Genomic DNA, 19,691 nt, shown 5'->3' with positions numbered 1-19,691 from the left:
TAAATACAATTTTAAACAGCTGCCTTTTGGATGATTAAAGCACCTATCTATTTTGTATTTATTTTTAGATAATGATTTTGTTCCATATCTGGCATGAATACCGAACGTAATAAGAGTTAAAGATACTAGTCGGTGCGTTAAACTTAAATTGAATTGACTCCCTACGCAACTTTCCATACTAATCGTCTGACTTTAGTCGGTCAATAGTGTCGTAAAAAAAAAACCAATCACCTCCCAAAGGAATGCACCGAAAACGATACCGTGCATCGGCATGCATCGTTCAGCACTCTTCGCCGAAAAAAGGGCTCCCTTTATGCTGAAGCCCGCAGGGCATACGGCTCTCCTTTTGATTTTTTTTTGCTGTTGTTGCCAATTTTCACTTTACTTTCTGCGTTTCGCAAAAGTTGAACGACTCCAACGGCAGTGGTGCGCTATTTATCAAGCTGCATCCTGCGATGCAGTTTAACTTTAAAACACGCTCATTACGCTGCCAACCGATCCCAGGGGTCAGAATGCAACACCATGGTTTAATGATGGCCGCTATCGAACGTCGGAATGGAAAGTGAGAATCGTACGAAATTGTTTTCTCTTTGCAGGAGACCATTTTCGTTCGAGGTGCTGATATCAAATCGCATCACAAACGCGTATAGAGACGGTGTGATGCATCATGGAAAAGAAAACCATACGGCTCTAAAAAGACGATCGATCGATCTATGCAAGATTGTGGACATTGATAATGAGAAGTTCTGCTGCCGAAGCTCATAAATCCCGTTCGGAGAAGCTATAAATTCGGGCTGGGCTAGGTTAACCGATGGTTAACACGTCAACGAGAGAGGGAAATCATCACAGGAATTAGGGAAATTAGGAGACGACCTAGATAACGACCATTGGACCGCGTGAGCGTGTGTATGACCCGCTCGACAAAACCCTTCATCGACGGCAAACTGTCCCAAGAAGCACAGCGTCGACGCATACACTAAACCGGGAAGCTTTGTGAGATCAATTAAAGTTTCGCCCTCCATACATCCGACAGCCAAAACACAGCAACAGACAACAGAAAAAAGGGCATCCATAAAACTGAAAAGCCACCACAGCACAAAGTACAAAAACACATCCAAATTAATCTCCTGCGTGCTTCCTTTCGTTCCCTTCTCGCTTTGCTTTTGGCGAAGGGAAAAATACCGTCCAAGACATGTGTTTTGTCAAATGAACCACTGACTGGGTTTGTCTTTGCTGGAGTGGAATGGTTTTCGTTTGCTTCCATCTCCAAAACGGAAGTGTCTTTGTGGGGCTGGGGTCGGAATTTCATTAATTCATTCGTCTTTAAGAAAAGCCCCCATTTAAATTAAGCCGTTACCTCTTCCGTAGCTTCGAAGCGCCGAAGTACTCGGTGCTGTATTTTCGGCCAAAAGGCTACTGTCTCTAAGATTCCCACCCAAAAGCTTGTCGTACTATTTCGTTGAACAATATGGTACCAGGGGAAGAGCATTTTCTTGTACGCTTCAAATGCAAAGCGCTTCAAACGCATAGCAATTATTGTTGCACCGCGATGCTTATCATTGCTGAGGTAACATTGACTACCACAACACAAGACTCCCGACAATGGATGATCTCCATCCCCCCCCCAACGTTTGCCGACCGAGTTCGACAGGTTGCATGTTTGTTTGCGCTTTGTAACATCATCCAGTTCCCAGGAGATACACCTACATCAGCGAAGAAGAAGATGAAGGAGAAAAAAATGCCAAAGGTAGCATTTATGCGTTTTTAATCATAGCTTTTATAGAGCGAACGAAGGACCACCTGGTCCGAACAGACGAGTGTAGTCCAGAAAGTGAAACACAATGGCTTTTCGGGTGAGCCGACGTGTCTCTTCCTGTGCACCAGCTGCGTGATATTGAATTAATCCCGTGGTGATTTCACGGCACGCACAATTTGTGCCACTAACTTTGTATTAATAGGTGGCTTTTCCTGGGGGCAGCGGAGAGACACTTAGTTAGCTTTTGGGGCCTGCGATGTGACCAGCACTAGCGCACGAAGGCAGAGCGCAAAATGAAAGAAAGATCGCGTGAAACAAACTCGGTGCGCGGTTTCAGCCATTGAACATCGATCGATGAACGTCGAAGCACGCAGCACGTTCCAGATAGAGTGGGTTAACCGAAAACGATCGTCATTGCAAAGATGACGCTAATGTGACGACAATTACTTAATGATTAATGGTGAACTCGAACCCTTAGGGATCGAATTTTTGGGATGATGTTAGTTTTGTTTTTATATGGAAAAAGCGGTACCTTAAACGACCTTACAAAATTGCCCAAAATAAAGTTTCTCCAGGAAACTCATTCGTTAAGTTATTTTTTATTTGCTCAAGATTCCATTAGAAATTTTACTTTATTCTTCTTGTTGGTAAACTGGTCCCCGTTTTAATTGACATTTTTAAATAATTAATCCGGACAATATGGATGCTTTTGTATCTCTCAGATATATATAACTGTTCATTTTCTAATTGTGTGTTTCAATAAAAATAAATATATCACAAAACTTAATCTAACAACCATTAGATCAACTTGATTAGATCACGAAATTTACTCTCTGTTGAACTGTGAAGAGTTCTCTTACTCTCAAAGACTGTAACAAAATTCAACATTGGCTGAACGTTAACGATCATACCATTGTTATATAATTTGCCAATATCAAAGAAGAAAAATGCCAAATTAATTCCATTTCATATTACAACTAATCGCGTAAACATTCCATTCATAGTGCGAAGGTGCAAAACAATGAATTTGTGTAAGCAATTCATGACATTATCATCTCCTCCCCCTTCCTTCACCTTCTATTGCTTCCGAATTCCGAAGACAATCAAAAACACAACACACAAAATTAAAACCCCAGCATGAAGAGTCAAGATGTCACCGATGGCTGCACACAGTGACACATCTCACACGGTGCGTGCTCTTACCGGAAAGGTTTCCAGCTCTACACCCCCTAGCACCCCCGGGGGTGGAGACTGATGGACAAGAAGGGTTAAATTTCCTTCCTCGCTGAGGGTCTCTCACCCGCCCAACTAACCTACGCCATTCAACCTGTTCTCCTTTCTAGGGAGGGTAGATTATTGTGTCCGCTGTGCTGTGTGTGTGTTTTTTATTTTCATTTCTTTCAATCTCTCTCGCTTCGTTTCAGCTTCTCTTCGAGACTTTCTTTCGTACGAACGACCAAACAAACTCCACCATCCACCCGAATGTACCGATCGGCATCTCACACAACGCACGTTCATCTTCAGTCGAGCCAGGGCCAGCAGCATATCGGCGGCATACCGTGGGGAGCAGTTCGTGATTCGTCGTCGTACCGAGCGGATGTGAACTCGCGAGCCAACGTGCTTTCCACCGTTACGCTTCGATGCAGCAGCAACGTGCATAGTGTGTGGTCTGGTTTTGCGTTTGATTGTGTCAGGTGAAAAATCGAAGGTGGAACGAAGGTGCATAACAGTTCGTTTCTTTTTTTCTGTGCGCTTGTGCGAAAGGGTAATTGGAAAATCCCAATGGTGCAATCGTGAGTTGATCGGTGTGACAGAAGCAAAGCATGATCGAGTGATAAATGGACGAGGGAGGTAAATGGCAATAACTCATACCTCGCAAAGGTGATTACAAACATGGTGCAGTGATGCGAGCAACAGGGTCGTGACTAAGACGTGAAGGGCAAACACGAGCCCTAGAAGAAAGAACCAACCAGAAGGGTCTGTGAAAGTGAACACTCAATAGCAAGTGCAACGAAAGTGTCTAAAATAAAGGCAAACGGTGTTGGTGGTTCATCTTCCTTCCCGAACATCAAACAATTGGATGCATTTCTGAGCATTGCTTGAACAAATAAACAAACGTGCAAACAACTTTGTTTACTTTAGAAGGCCAACGAGCAAACAAACAAGCAAATATTTGCTCTTCAGCCCCTTCAGTTGAGTTGCACTTAGGCATGTGAGTATATGTTGAACGTGGACATGGACAGTACTTCAAATATTTTAAGATAGTAGGGAAAACTCTTCATATTCCTTATAACAAACCAATCGGATCAAGCACCGATGCGTGAAATTAATATTCTACATCTCGTGAACCGGTACCGGGAATCATCCCCACGCTCTGGCCTTCATAACGGTGTAGAACCAATTTTATTCTACGCTTGTTGTTTTGTGCGGTTCTTTAATTTGAAAATTCTGCGCATACTGTTGAGTCACGGGTGAATCAATTATGAAACCATTGATCCGTGCCTTATGATGGAATCGATATTTTCTGATCTTTGCAAGAGATAGAGTGTGAGAGAGAGAGAAATATATACAAAATATCTTTGAATGGTTAACGATACTGTACTGTTTTCGGTTGTATTTCTCCCATTTTTCAAACGGTTTCAAACATTACACATCAACATTGATCGTTTGCATATGAAACACTACGCAACTACGGAGCCTCTCAGTCACACTGGCACAGACGCACACAGCAATCAAAATTCTTCGCCCCCCTTAGTGGCCACCCTTCTTGTGACCCCACTTCTTGTGATGATCCTTGCCACCCTTCTTGCCAAAGTCTTCCTTGTGGCTCCAGTGCTTATCGTGTCCATGCTCCTCCTTGTGACCCTTGTGATCGTGATGGTGCGAGCCCTTCTTCTTGTGGCCCTTCTTGCCGTAATGGTCATGATGCTTGCCGGCCTTCTTGTGGCCGCCCTTCTCCGAGCCACCCTTCTTGTAGCCATGCTCCTCGTGGAAATCGCCATGCTTCTCGTCGAACCCTTCGTCGTGATCCTCGTCGAAGAACTTTTTCTCCTTCTTAAACTCGTCCTTTTTGTGGATCTCGTGATGGCCCTTGGTCGAGTGTCCCTTCTTGAAGTGACCGCTCTCCTCGAACTTGTGCCCCTTTTCGCCCTTCTCGCCCTTCTTGCTCTCATGATGATAGCCACCTTCGTCGTGGTGCTTCTTCTTGTGTCCACCCTCATCGTGGTATTCCTTCTTGTGGCCCTCCTTATCGTGGTGGCCCTTCTTGCCCTCGTCATGTTCCTCCTTTTTCTTGTATCCCTTTTCACCCTTTTCACCGTGCGACGAATGTTCCTCCGAGTGGTGATCCTTGCCACCACCGTGCTTCCACTCCTTGCCGTTCGGTCTGGCCTGTGCCAGCAGCACCACACAGCTTATCACCAGCAGCAAGCATAATGTTGCTTTATGCACCATTTTGGCTTTTTGCGTGCACCTCACTTTATCACTTGCACAAACCAACCACCAAACACGATCGTTCGCTGGCACTGAGCTACTGACATATTACCGCCTACAAGTGTCTTTTATACACTGAATTTGACAAAACTGCTCCATTCCAGGAGGGAGTGCAAGCCCTTTTTTCCGGCCATACTGAATTCGGGGAAAGATGGAGAGAGCTTTTTTGGTTGTTGTATTTCTTTTTCTTTCCTTCAACACCTTCCCATTTTGGGGCTTAACCAAAACATTTGCGTAATTTTTGCGGCCCATTTGCATGATGTACTTATACATGATGTTGGTCCAAAACCGGTCACCTACGCCGCTGGTGACTTCAACGCTGTGCAGACGACAAAACCTATCTAGCACAATGTGTTCAATCAACCGATGCATGAAAATTGTTGCAATAGTAAATTGATTTTGCTGCGCTGTTGCAGCGTTTCTGTCCGACCGATTCGCTCTCACATCCTCTGAAACGTGAAAACAGAGTAAAAAAAAAGGCATCGAATCACACTGGCCCGGAATTGACTTGGCGTGAGTGTTTGTTGGAGATTGATTTCTTCAAATCAAATTGCACAATAGGCACGGCTGAAGGTGGACCGCACCTTGAAGGTCTGATGAAAAATGCCACCAAACAGTGTAGCGGGGATGTGTTCGGGGATGGCCGATTGAATGCAGTGAGAAAATTAGTAACCACCAGTACCGACCGACCGAAATTGGCACAAAACCTGTGAGAAACATTCTAACGGTGCAGAAACGCTATATTATTCATATCGCTAGTTAGCAGCCAACTTTATGTGCCCTTTTTTGCATCACAAAAGCAAACGCTACTAATAGTACCGGCGAGCACACTTATCGGACAATGGCACCGGGCATACATCCATCATCATCTTTCGTGAGTCGTTCGCGAATTTTCATGGGCCCGTGATGAGCGGAACCATCTTCAAACCCTTACGCGTGACACCGCGAAGTCTCGCGATAGAACCCAGCCATTAGTTTGTTGCCAACCGTGTGACGTTCCCGCACAGGCAATGGGGAACAATGACACCGGACGTTAGAACCACAAGGGATTGCGGAGTCACAGAGAGGAGGGAAAAAGATGTTTTATTTGCTCGCCCAATCCCCAACACGGTGTGGGGATAAAACCATAACCGGAAAAGCATAGAAGACAATGGAAGAACGTTGGAGCTTAGGCTTTTCGAGGGTGCCTTTTCCGTCCAAAAAGCCGAAAGATTCTTTTTGTGCTGATAGGTGTGGAAGAATTAGTGGGAAGGTAAAAGAAAAGCCACGCGATTAGCTTTAGGTGATATCCACCAGTCTCAGGGGGTCATTTACCGCTTACACACTAATGAGCTCACCAGAAAGGTTTAGCTACCCGTGAAAATGCATAACATTTGTAGTAGTGTACAGTCCGTAACATAACCGGAGCATCCAACTCGGTTAAATCGCGAATTAAAGGGGAGAAATTTACAGATTCATTTCTATCGTAGAAAACATGAGGATTGAGTTAGACTAGAGGTTTTGAGCCTCAAGTGTCATTCGTCCGGTCTGAATCTAAGAATTGAAGATATAGAACATTCGTCGGAGGGAGTCTTGGCTCTTGGTGAGAAGCTCAAATATAGGTGATCATAGCATAACTTCAAACGTTTATGCCAAATGATGTCAAGCCCTTTTCTCAATATTATGTGCCAACAATCCCGGTAAATTCTTGAGGTTCTCACTCCAAAAACGCTTCTACAATAAAAAAACATACCTAAAATTCCTTCATCCTCCGGAAAATTTTCCAAACAATGAAGATGGTTCCACCTGGTCAGAATGCATGAAACTGCTAAATCTGTTCTGCGTATATCGGTTGAGTTTCAAGCTTGTTTTACGCTTCTTTGGGAAAGCTCTATTCTTACAAATCTCACCGGAACCAAATCTACCAAACGGTAGAGCTTGTTTCCAACTACCCATGGCTTGTCAATCAAGATGTGTGAATAAACGGAGATTTAAAATCTCATTACAATCAATTTCCCGAATCAACGTTCTCGATAACGGAGCAAGAATGCTTTCTCAGTTTGCACCGACATTAGGTGGCCTCGCTGTGGGTAGAAGTTACGCTTGGTTAAGCTACAGGACAGATGGAAAATCAATCGAAACAGCGTTCGTACAATAACCATTTTGGCTATTTCCGGCGACTCCTTTCGGTGATCCCATATGGTTCGATTGGTCATCTCCGTCGCCCTGCTCAAAATGTTTAGTTTTAATCTATTCTTTCGTAATTCCTTACCGTTTGCTGTTCGCACCGTCCATTAAGGGGGTATAACCTCACCGGAATGGGGTGGTAATTATCCTCCCCAGCTGTCGAAGCTAGCATCTCCCCGTTTTACCCTCAGTTCAGTGATCTTGGTCACGCACAATAAACTCTATCTAAATCTTTTTTTTTTTCGGTGCGTTCGGGCCTCCTACCGTGGCGAATGCAAAATGTGCCCGTGCTTCACATATTATGTGGACCATCTCGGTATGCTCACCGTCACGCCAATGCGCAAAGGGCCTTCTTCGGCGGGATCGGAGGTCGCACCATCCGATTAATGTTGCACAATTTGCACTCGTGTGCGAGTGAACCCAGAAAGGGGCAGAGGACGTGTGGTGGCCCGTACCGTTTAGAAGCTTTTGTATCGATTTGCTTTTTTTTTCTTTTTTGGTAGAAATTGTTTGGCCAATTTACCCTTTTGAATGGGTCCGGTTGAGGGTTTCGGTTACCCTCCGCACGGGTTGCATCATAATCGAACGCTTCGAAACTTGGCGCTCATGCAAGAGCGTAACACTTTACTAATTACTCACCACCGTAAGGTACGGCACGGTTCGCCTTCGATTTGCAAAGCCCGCTGGCCGGTTTACATACCTTCCCATTAATGAGATGATGGTGTATCGAAATTTAAAACGCAAAGCAGCATCCACTTTTCGCACACCTCATTCACACGGGCGCCTTTCCCCGGGGGCGCGGAACATTTAGATCGCGCACGGAAATTAAACCGAATCGATCACCACCATTTTACGCTGCCATAAACGATGAGTCAAATTTTGCTTCCGACGATTAATGATCGCGCGAAGGAAAATCTATCAAAACAAGGGATGAAAAAGCAGCGGAAGGGAAATGGGGAAAGAAATTGTGTGAATTGAAAAGGGGAGGGGGTTGGGGGGAAAATGGCGCCGTTAAAAATGCAAAACATATAACCCCGAGTAAAGGGAAAATTTTATCTTTTGAGCTGCGTGTGATAGGTTTATTGCATTCGTAAATCAATAACCGTGGGTTTCACGCGCCCATACACACACACACACACACACTGTTAACAACCTTAAACTCCCATTCCCACCAGGGTGGGCAGACTGACTGGTGGCCGAGAACCTAATCGGGTACCAAATGTTTTTTTTTTATTTTGCTCACCTATCTTGTGCCATCCCGCTGCGATGATGCTAATGAAGCCTATCAATTTCTGAACGAGGTGAAAGAGGGTGAGCTCATCACACTTTCCACGCGCGGTGGGTGCGCTTTCTTCTCAACTGCTCCGAAACGATACTGTGATAGGCGGTCGGGGGAAAAACGCCGCGTGATACCCGGGTTGCACTCATTTAGTGGGTCAGTGGGCCGGTTTGCAATCGTTTGTACCTCGATAATCTAATTACGGTGATTTAACCAACAATGCGTGCAATAGTTTTAGCGCATCGGTGTACGTACGGGAACAGAATTGTTGCTTAACCCTCGCGTACGGTTGATGATGGCATATGAGATTAATTTCTCTCGTGCAGAACAAGTACTGTACAATGTTGATACTTTTTTATGTTCATGGAGAAATCTTCCTGATTTGAAGATATTTAAAAATACAGTAGTACTTCAATTCTTCTTTAATTTGCGCAATTTTCTACTGGAAACGATCAAGTGTTTGCGAGTGAACCATTCTCTCTGGTACGTCTTGTAAAATTCTCGCTTCTGCCAACAAAACCGGACGACGAGATACGAGATTCCGTTAGCGAGATATGATCTGCAGCAGTTTTGTCCTCGTTCCCATCTTGTCCGCTATGGAGGTTTTTTTTTTGTTTGTTGTTGCTGTAGTTGATGTTGTCTACCCGTAATTGTAATTGATGTAACGAGCATCGGTACGAAGGGTAGAAGATACATCGCCACGCGGTAAAAGTTAAAGGGAGGTCCATCAGGCAAACGGCGAAGAACAGCATTACATAACCCCAGTCTCATGTTTTTATTCGTCGCCCTTTTGATGTACACATTCCCTACTACCCTGCTAATGCCCAGTTCCCAAGATGTTCTTTTTTTGTTGTTCACTCATCGAGTGTTTGTTTTGAGAAAGAAGCCCTTTTGTTGGAAACGACAAGAAGCGAGACAGTAAATAGCGAGTGTTTAGGGTATAACCAACCGACCGACAGGTGACTTCTTATCATGCGATCATCATCCCCGTGGGTAGAGGGTGTAGGCGTGAGAATACTATCGGGCGAGGAAACTCGGCGAAATCTCACGCTGCAGACACCAATGTCACACACATTGACGGTATGCTAAAAAAGCATATTAACATTCCAGCTTCATCTTCGATTCATCTTCGAACAACGACAAGAAATCTTGTTCCGACTAACGGATTAACGCCTGCCGACTTCGATGATGATTACTGCAAACAATGTGGAAGCTTGTTGCTACCTTATCCTACCAGACGTTCCCATTTTCCATTTCGCTGCTACTAAACCACCGACACTCATCAACTGAACCGTTACTGGCTGGTAGCACATTTATGTGAAGCGATTGATTTCATCCCCTAACTCTTATGACACCCCTTGCAAAGCCACGGTTGTGATTGCGAGTTATGATTGTTTCATTTATTGTCTTGACACCTTGCTGTGGGTCTTGCGGTACACCGTCAAACAGCGTAAGCTTTCCCAGGGAATTTTCTCCACCCTTTCTGGTCCGCAAAGTGGGACAAGCTTCGTTCTTTGAAGCTGAGAAATGTGTTCTATCTAATGACCGGCACCAGTCCACACACTCCAATCGTTGCAGAATTGCAGTAATTGTAAGCTGTTTAATTAAAGCATTACCCGGTGCCGGGTAAGATGTAACACTTAGTGCGCGTGCTTAAACGAGCTTCTCGGTTCCGTCCGCTTGGGAACTAGTTCAAGATCGTCTGGAATTATTCGATCCCAGCAATGTCTACTCCTGCCAAAGTGTTCCCCAGCTGTCATTCGATCGCAATCCGATCAATCGAAAAGATCATTCAACCTGGGTTCTTCTGGTTCGTTCGTTAGTCTCCTCTTTGCGACTTGTTCGCAAACTAAATAAAGTCACTTAACTCTTCGGTCACGATCACTCGACCGCGGCGTGAATAATGGATATGTTATAGTGGCGTAGAGAGCAGAGAGCACCAAATCGATCGTTCGTTTGGCGCGTGTTGCCAAAGTTCGTGTCCCACGGAACGGTGGACCGATCGTCTCGATAATGGAATGCGAGAATTGCAATTGATTTCAAACATTATTAGGCATTTAGTATACGGTTGAGAAACGGTGCTTTTTGGAGGTGATGAAGACTTTTGCTCTGTTGAACTTGGAACTATGTTTTCTCGAATCTTGTGTGAACTCATCTGATGAAGTTATTCAACTTATATCTACAGTTTATTTTGTGATATTATTAAACAGATGATTAAGGAAACCTTATTATAGTTATGTCTTCGTTACACATGTGTAATTCCTGGCGTTCATATTTCGCTATTGAAACAATTACTTTTTCAAACCAAACTCAACCAAACTTTTACTCACTAGAGATGTGCCAAGTGAGTAAGAGTGAGATAGTGAGTTGAAACGTTGTATTGAATGAGTTTCGTTCACTCACCACGAGGAGTTTTAGTGACTCTTTTTTCACTCATGAGTGTAAGCATTTAGCCGTGGTGAGTCGAGTCGCAAAAAGAGTAAATACGCGAGTTGAAACGAAAATGTCCGAGTGAGTTGAAATTTTGAGTGATTCAGCAAATTTTAGAAATTGATTTATTTTAATGCCAATTGGTTGAAATAAGTTTCTTTCACTCAAATAATGCTTTAAACACAAAAAAGGATAAAAAATCGGAAAAAATTTTTAAAAAAAATTTCAACTCAAAAATTTCATAAGGCTTACCCCTTGCCATTTTTTTGAGAAATTTTGCAAAAAAAATTAAATTGATTTATTTTAATGTCAACTGGTTGAAATAAGTTTCTTTTCACTCAAATAATGTTTTAAATAAAAAAAAATAAAAAAAAACGCACATTTTCGTTCAACTCACTCGCACATTTTCCTTTCAACTCACGAATTTATTTGTTTTGCAACTCGACTCACCACTGTTACATGCTTACACTCACTAAAAAGAGTTGTTATTCTCATCTCTACACCAATCCAATATATCATTATTATGAAGAAAAAGTTACAATTTTCGTCTCTACTAACATGGAATCGTATCTTATTGTTTTCCATCAGTGACGATCGCTCTAATCCGACGTAACATCCCTCATGACCTAATTTTTCTTACTTTAGTCTGTTATTAACAATTGAACTGTGTTCTGCTTTTTCTGTCCCGTCTGTTAACGAACAATTTTCCAACCACGCCCTTCCTTCGAAACAAACATAACTAAAGATTTTCTTTCCATTTTCCATCGGTCGTCTCTTTGCAGCGAATGCAGCTTCAACCGTAGTGACTTTGGACCACCCGAACTTCACGAAAGTGATACAGCAACATCCACAGCCTTTCCCAACGTCTGAACGAAATCGATTTTCCGTCCAATTCTGGTGGTTCGGTGCGAGGTCGTGAAGTGGGACGAAACGGAAAGCACGTCCGCTTGATGACATGTTCGCTTACCAGCGTCACCGCAAGGCAGGTGCCGTTACCGTAACGTTTCGTGTTTATCCGTGCGATTGTTTGTGCGGCGATTGGGTGGAGCTGTGAAAATTTCCACCCGGCAAGGCCTTTCGGGGAAAATAGTGCTCCAAAAAAAAGGCGTACCGTCGGTTGCAGATGCACCGTGCAGAGGACAGTGAAACAAGTGATGTAATATTGTCGGGTGAATTGTGTTAGCATAACACTGGTCCGGATGAGCGGACCTCCTTTCGATTCTGCGAACCGTGAATTTTTGCGCGCGTGAGAACCTTTGCGGCGAGTGGCGCTACGAAGTTTTTGGTGGAAAGTTTGACGGGAAGTTACAGATTTTGTGGTGACGTTTAGTGATAGAGCATAAGATTTGAAGCGCATACAACATAACACTGAAGATCGATGCTTATCATCCATCCTACGCGAGTGAGTGTAACGTGACGGATCGTTCGGTTATGTACGGGGGGTTAACCTTCACCTCGATGCAAGTGTAAAGAAACGCGCCGAACTCTCGACGAAGTTTCGGATGTAACGTATCATCCGTTCCAGCTGGACAAACAGCAGCCAAGACTGGGGCAGAAGACTTGAAAAAAAAAACGGCAAGACAAAGGGAGAGAGATACAAACACAAGTGCTAGCAGCGTTTTTTTTGGAGTAAATCGGTCCCCTAATGGCGGACAGTCGTGAAAGAATTCGCGCCCCACCACGGGATGGGCGCGAAGGGTTCACCAGCCCACGGCAGGTGCTCCGCCGGTTGATGTTGTTATCGGAGGGCAGACAGTACCGTGAAGCTGCCACCGTCGTGGGTCGTCTAGGACCATCCGTACTGCGTTCGGTCGTTGCCGAGCTACCGATGGACATCCTGATCGAGGCACTACCCCACAGTACCTATCTGCTCGAGTCCTTCTTCAACCGGTAAGTGGAAGTGGCTAAAACGGTCCTTTCGAAAGGCTTACACACTGTGCGCGTCCGTGAACCTGTTTGCGTTGCAGCGGCGATAGTACTACTTTCACCATTCTGGAAACTGAACCTGATTCCTGATTTGGCATCGCTTAACAGTGATATGTTTGCATTCCCTTCGCACAGAGTTCACACACCGGCTTCCACACCGCACCAGTGCCACAGACAATAGGCAAACGATCTACTGATCTTTAGCCCCCTGGTGTCGCTTCCCTTCTCCGATACTCATCCAGCAGAATGGCCAATTTCGCCAATTTATTATCGATCGGACATTTGATTAATGGAGGTGAAATGAAAAGTTGTATCTGTGCGGACGGTACGGTTGGCGGCTGTGTGTGGCTGTAAGGTCAAACCAGTTCTGCTGCCAGAGTTCGGGATGGACTAACGCGCGTCACCGAGCTGGGATGGAAATAAATTAAGCAAGAAAGAAAGTGTCCATTCAGGGCAGCCCGGGCAGTTTCGCATTCCGTGAAGATTTTATGATTTTTGTCAGTCGAAAGGACTTCGCGAAATGACAGCAGTCAAAGGTGTTTTTTTCTTGCGCTGTCGTTTGCTTTCTTGCCTCACTGTTTTCTGGCTGTGACGAGATGATGGCTATGCTTAGTGGTGCGTATACATTGACTTCCTTCTGCGCATTGGAATCTCCGGCGAATTTCTCCTCCGGCACAAGCCGTCCTGCTATCCCGAAATAGCAACATCAGCTACGAAAAGAGACAAAAAACACACTCGGTTTATGTTCAAAAACGCTTTACATGTCGACCGACTGCTTTCACTTGTCACGATCTTGCCACTCATTTAAACGATCCGCTCGAATCTGCGAGACTGTGGCAGAAGGTGCGATGATTGTTTAGCAAATTTTGGCACCTGATTTTATTGAATCGCCGCCCCTGTCGATACGAACTGCCTGCCGGAGTTGATTACCGACCCGCAACAATTCAAATGAGTAGCGAATCATTAAAGCCTCGACCGAGTAGAGGTGACTTTGCTTCTCGGGAAAGTGGCGTAGAATGTGGTGACACAGAAAAAAAAACAAGCAAAACAAATAATATAAACATAAAGTGGAATGTTAACGGTACGGCTCCGAATGGTCTTGGCCGATGGAGCAGCTTGAAGCCATACGGAATCGCTGAACACAATCGAAGAGATCGTTAAGCAAAGATCAGCATATTGAAATGATCACCGGCTAAAGCAGTCGTTTCGATTGTGTTTTGGTTTTTGGGAAATTTTATCTGGACCAACAAATGCGTTGAGACGTTTCCCAATGACCTGTATTCGTTTGAGGTGGTCTCGTTGGTCCACACCGATAGTAGGAAAAACTACGATGCATTTGTTTGGAGGAATCCAACAAAAAAATCTAGGCTACTAACAAATTCAATGCATCAATGCTATGTACGCTCAATTTGAATTACGTCGGCTTGTTGCTATTCAGGTAAATCAGAACAGAGTGTGTGCGTGGCCTTAATTACTGATCGAACTTAAAGTTTTTTGGAATGGTTTTTTTTTATCTTTTTGGCTTACACGCATCACACGCATCGTGAGCAAAAAAGGCCAAAGTTTAATAATGGTAACGTTACACGAATCTCGTTACACCATGACTAAGATATAACGGAATGTGTTATCAATTGAAGAACATTGGGATTTTGCTTTCATCCTTCCCTTCGTTGGCGTTTTCATTACCAGCGTTAAAAACAATTCACCGGCATCCGAGTTACTGTTAATTGACCTGCGCAAGAAACCCTTTTTTAGTCGAGCAAAACCATTAATCATTTCTTGCTTCCAATAATGGAGTTGATGGTGTTAAAGATTACAGCTCTCAATCATATGTAGATCATCACTCACTTACTAAGCTAAAAATATTCCTTTTTATATAATCTTCAAATCTCGTACAATATTTACAGCAGAAACTAATACCGCATGGTTCGTTTCGTTGTACAGGCTCAATGCGGTTGTAGCCACGCCACGTCCGGATGTGCCGTGTGAAGCGATCATGTGGCATCTGGTGAAGTTGTTCAGCAATCCACACGAGACGGGACTGCGGCAACGATGCATGAAGCTTGCCCAAGCCATCGGCATTTGGCAGCCATCGTTAAGGGATTCGCTTCTCGCACGCCGGAAACAGCTCGACCAAGCAATCCAAGGGCTCGGTGTGCACGGACTAACAGCGGACCAGACTGGCAGTCTCATATCGTTGCACATTGCGCTCAAAAATGAGCTGCAGCGACATATCGACACGTACAAGACTGCCATCCACAAGCTGGAGGAGCTGAGCCCGGTCACGGCACATCAGGATCCCGCCCAATCTTCCCACCAGCGGCTGCTAGCGATCGGCTACGGTGACATCCAGCAGCGGCTGATCGACAACAAGACGCTGCTGACCATGCTCGACAAACCGGCACTCAAACAGTTAGCCCAGCTGGTGGAAAACCTTTCGCAGCGGGTACAGAACGATAAGGAGGTGCTGTTCTGTGTTGGCCAGATCCGGCGTACTGATGCGACGGCCAACACCGAGGAACGACCTGCCGCCGGTTTGCTGATGAACTACTCGCGAGGATGCGACACGGTGCTGGGATTGATGGGACCGATCGCAACACTGCCCCCGAGCAGTCCGACTAGCAACGCGTGCAGCAGCGGTGGAAGTGATGGCTACCATTCCGATTCCGACATTGATGAAACTAAGTATGATCTTTTTACTGTCGGAAAACTGAATCCGAAATGGTGTGAATAATACTTTTTCTTCTATTGTTTTCATGGGTGTTTGCTGCATAGTTCGGAGCTGGTACGACAGTACAGCGTAACGTACAGTAAAAATCGCATCGACACACTGGACTCGCTAAATTCGCTGCCTCAGCTCAAACACGCCCATCAGCTAAAGGCAAAGATACTGTTCTCAATCATCGTGGTAGGTTTTACGGCATGCTGACACCCTGCTAGATATCTCAATCTATGTACAATAACCTTCTCTGTCGGATGCTTTCCTTTTTAGCTTGCCTTCCGTGCCTGCCACGGTCTAAAAGAGCGCAAGGTGCTGGAAGTGCGCCGTACACTGTACGTGCTGGATGCAAACGATGAGTCTACGGCCGCTCTGGATCGGGCTGTGCGGCAACAGCTGAAGGAGACAGCGGACCGGTTCCCGATGGGTGACGTTGAACGGCAGGTTGCCAACCAGGTCCTGTCTACGCTGCACGAGTACCCCTGCCTAGAGGCTTGCATACCGCTTATCCACTACATCAGCGATTGCGTGCGATTAGCGTGGCGCATGGTAAATCAAACTAACCCATACTACCTCGATACGGACTTTACGCTCGGTAAGTGTGGATGCTGGATGCTGAAAACGGGTACATCCATTACTCACACCGACTCTTTCACAGGCCTTCTGCAACCGGAGAAGCACGAACGATACCCGATATCCGAGAAGCGTTCCGACATCATCCGTGCGTTCTTGTGGCCAGCATTGATGCAGAATGGACACTGCGTATATAAAGCGGTCGTCGCCACTTAACACACACACACACGAGCGCACGCTATTGCAGCACACCTACAAAACGCACTGTACATAACACGATCCTTTTCTGGGGTGTATTTTTACTGTGGAAATAAAATTTTATTTGTATACTTTTTAAGTCACCCTTGCTGCGGTGCATCCTGCCTTTGCCACATCCGAAATTGGTAGCGGTTGCAGTTGCAGCTTTATAGACTGTTTTGCTCCTGTACACTCGAGCAGATGTCCCTGGTAGTAGCGCACGATGTCGATGGGGAATTTAAATCGTTTTTCCTGCTCTTTTTCCAGCCCGAGTGCGTACATGCCATTCTTGCCGGCGTGTCGGATAAAAAGGTGGAAGTAAGTTTCGGGCGCACGAATTGATAGAATGTACCGAACCGTCGCGTGCTGTTTGTAATAAATAACGAATTATTAACTGTTTTTCAGGCAAAGTATGCCTTTTACTCACTTTTAGCTTAAACGGTCTCACTATGCAGGTTCCTACGGGACGATCTCTAAGCAGCAACTCACTGTACCGTCGATCGACGTCGTAATAAAACGGCTCCAGTTCAACTGTATCATTGATCACGACGTAGCGTGGCTTGTTTGTCAACACACATCCAGCGGTCGACCCACCTGTCGGTACGGTGGATACTTCGCAGTTGCTGGCCGATTGTTCCGATAAGTCGTCACCTTTACCTCTGCAGCGACAGTACACTATATCGCGGAGTACTTCCGAAAAACGGTCAACTAAATTTACGATCAAATGGTAAGAAACGACCAGACAGCAGCAACTCATCTCACCAGCGCATCCAACGTGTACCAACTACCAAAAGGAACTGGTGCTAGGAGAGGCAATCCGCATACGCCGATCCCGGAATCACAACTACTTTGGTTGGCAATTGTTAGGAGTGATCAGTTACAAGCAAGGGCAAATGGTGCTGCTCATCTGGTGGTTCAGCCGTCGTTTGCCAGACAAGCGTAACAAACAACGGTGCACATGTGCGTTTGGTAGTTTTTATGAAGATCATTGTCATTTATTACCGATTCTGAGCGAATGAAGAACGTAAGTGTGCGTGAAGAGTGGCATGTGAGAAAGAATGTAGAGCCAAGTCATGTAGAGGTCAATGTGTGTACAACGGCGAGCTAGTATGTGATTTATGTGGTAAATGTTATTTAGATGCGCTTGCTAATTAAATTTAGAGCAAGAATTTAGAGAAATAAAAATTATAGTGTGCAATTTCTTTCCATGGGCATTGAGCAATGATTGCATTTTAAGCAGCAGTGGAAATTTCACTTTAAATCTAGTGTTTACTATATTGTCAAATTACCATGTTGTATATTAAATTTATAAAAGTTGTAATAAGAAAACTATGATCAACTTCAAATTTTGAATTCAGTTCGATTTGCATTAGCCACCGAAGTACGAGAAAAGCTACTTATAAGATGAATTGAGCTAAGTAAAGCAATAATTATTAATGCATTTTTTTTTAAATTAAAGAATGTTTGAATTATAATTTTAAATCATTGTATCAAGGGTTAGGAAAATGATATGTAAGGTAAGTTACACGACAAACGGTTTTAAATAAATTATTTCATTTTTGTCAAAAGGAAACTTTTTATTTGAAAAATAAGTTTCTTAAAACACAAAAAAAACATTTCTAATTTCAATTCAGCAATATAACCATTGGAGCAAAATCCTCAATAAGGCGTTATTAAGAATAAATTGCATACGAGTTTGCTGGCTGGGAATTTCATTACAAGAATGAAATATTTCATCGACGAAGCTGTGTGTGGCGCGGTGAAACATTTCACTAGGGTTGTTTTTAAATTCCCTGCAGTGTATTAGAATTTAAGAATGATATATTCAAACTATTTATTTGTTTAAAATTAAAAACATACACTATAATATGACTTAATTGTTATCTCCAATAATAAGTTTAAATAATCATTTTAATAAAATTATAAAAAAAAGTTTAAACGTATTACTCAGCCGAAACTGGTCTGATATAGAAAAAAAAATCACAATCATGTAAATTAGTTTTAATCCTCACACAGCATTCTCTTTCCATCACCAATAGCTACACAAAATACCGTCGTCAAGCGCAAGCGTTAGCCGTTTATCAACGGCTCTTATATTTAACACAGTACTGGTTTGTTTGCAAAGTAGCAAACTTTAATTGGATGCGTAATTTGCACCACAATTACAGCTGATAATTATGTTCTGCCGCTTATTTTTCGCTCTTCTCTGTTGACACAGAAGACCACTGACATGACAGCGCCATGTGCATCTATCCAACCCCCAGCAGAACCGGCGCGATTTATGGTAAGCTGATAAGCAACGACCGAGTCCAGTACCGGGGATGAGGTGGTCGTAGATTTAACGGTACGCAAAAACCGTAGCACCTTGTTGCTTGTTGCCCAGGTAATGGATGAAAGTGAAAAGCTCAGCGCTTGTGGCAACCGTCGCCACAATGATCTTGAGCTTTCGATCAAGAAACGGTCAATGTCGGGGTAATAACCGCTAATAAGCATCAACCCAATCGTGGCTTTGCGCAATAAGGGTGACACACCTGAGGCAAGAACTGTTCGCAATATGAAGAATATGTGCGCAAATCGTTTAGAATGACGGTTCTGCCAACAGTTTGTTGTAAAAATAATCAGAAGATTGAATTTAAAGTGTAAATTTTGTTCTTATTGCACGAAAGTTTTATTTGAGATTGTTGAGTCTATTTTATTACTACCTAGACAATTTAAATACCGTTATTGTCGTGCACATCCATATGTCGCAATTGCAGTTTCCGATTGGAGCACCCTGCGGTGATGCAATAGCTCAGTTCCGTGACCGTTAATCGTGTCATAACAACATGTGGATGGCAATAAATCGATTCTTACCGGCTGGTAATGAATGAATTTTTATAATCATATCGTATCGCATAGCGGCATTGGCATACTATGACGTGCATTCCAACCGATTAGTAGTGGAAAAGTGAGTACATTAAGTAAGTGAATGAAACGACTTCAACATTATTACCAGGTACATGCCGTTTGTTTCCATGTACCTGAAGGTAATTTGAAGTTGTCAATTTTTACAATTACATCCACATGATTTGTCTGAGTGTAACGCAGGGAAAATACGTCTGTAAGTAAACACA

At 44.0% G+C, this 19,691-nt stretch overlaps 3 protein-coding genes across 5 annotated transcripts; 1 reads left to right on the top strand and 2 right to left on the bottom strand.

Annotated features, from left to right (window-relative positions):
* Nucleotides 1–2,437: 2,437 nt before the first annotated feature.
* On the top strand, nucleotides 2,438–16,636 carry LOC125774853 (uncharacterized). Of its 3 annotated transcripts, none has more exons than XM_049445186.1 (6): nucleotides 2,438–3,968; nucleotides 11,915–13,013; nucleotides 14,994–15,734; nucleotides 15,825–15,957; nucleotides 16,042–16,363; nucleotides 16,427–16,636. In XM_049445186.1, the coding sequence occupies exons 2-6, from the start codon at nucleotides 12,769–12,771 to the stop codon at nucleotides 16,555–16,557; spliced, it is 1,572 nt and encodes a 523-aa protein (XP_049301143.1). In that variant the 5' UTR covers nucleotides 2,438–3,968; nucleotides 11,915–12,768; the 3' UTR covers nucleotides 16,558–16,636. The 3 variants fall into 3 exon arrangements, with proteins under 3 accessions (XP_049301143.1, XP_049301142.1, XP_049301140.1); XM_049445185.1 differs by having other exon boundaries at nucleotides 11,906–13,013; XM_049445183.1 differs by lacking the exon at nucleotides 2,438–3,968 and having other exon boundaries at nucleotides 11,771–13,013.
* LOC125774877 (putative eggshell protein) lies at nucleotides 3,968–6,073 on the bottom strand. The gene has a single exon (XM_049445235.1). It carries the CDS (start codon nucleotides 5,207–5,209, stop codon nucleotides 4,508–4,510), a length of 702 nt encoding a protein of 233 aa, XP_049301192.1. The 5' UTR covers nucleotides 5,210–6,073; the 3' UTR covers nucleotides 3,968–4,507.
* On the bottom strand, nucleotides 16,634–17,763 carry LOC125774883 (uncharacterized). Its single transcript, XM_049445248.1, has 2 exons — nucleotides 17,006–17,763; nucleotides 16,634–16,944 (listed from the first exon to the last, which is right to left on the bottom strand). The coding sequence occupies exons 1-2, from the start codon at nucleotides 17,333–17,335 to the stop codon at nucleotides 16,675–16,677; spliced, it is 600 nt and encodes a 199-aa protein (XP_049301205.1). The 5' UTR covers nucleotides 17,336–17,763; the 3' UTR covers nucleotides 16,634–16,674.
* Between the last annotated feature and the right edge of the window lie 1,928 nt (nucleotides 17,764–19,691).

This window comes from Anopheles funestus, chromosome 2RL (genome assembly GCF_943734845.2).
Source record: "Anopheles funestus chromosome 2RL, idAnoFuneDA-416_04, whole genome shotgun sequence".
NCBI lineage: Eukaryota > Metazoa > Arthropoda > Insecta > Diptera > Culicidae > Anopheles > Anopheles funestus.
The sequence above is the reverse complement of the archived record's forward strand: the minus strand, read 5'-3'. Positions and strand labels throughout refer to the sequence as shown.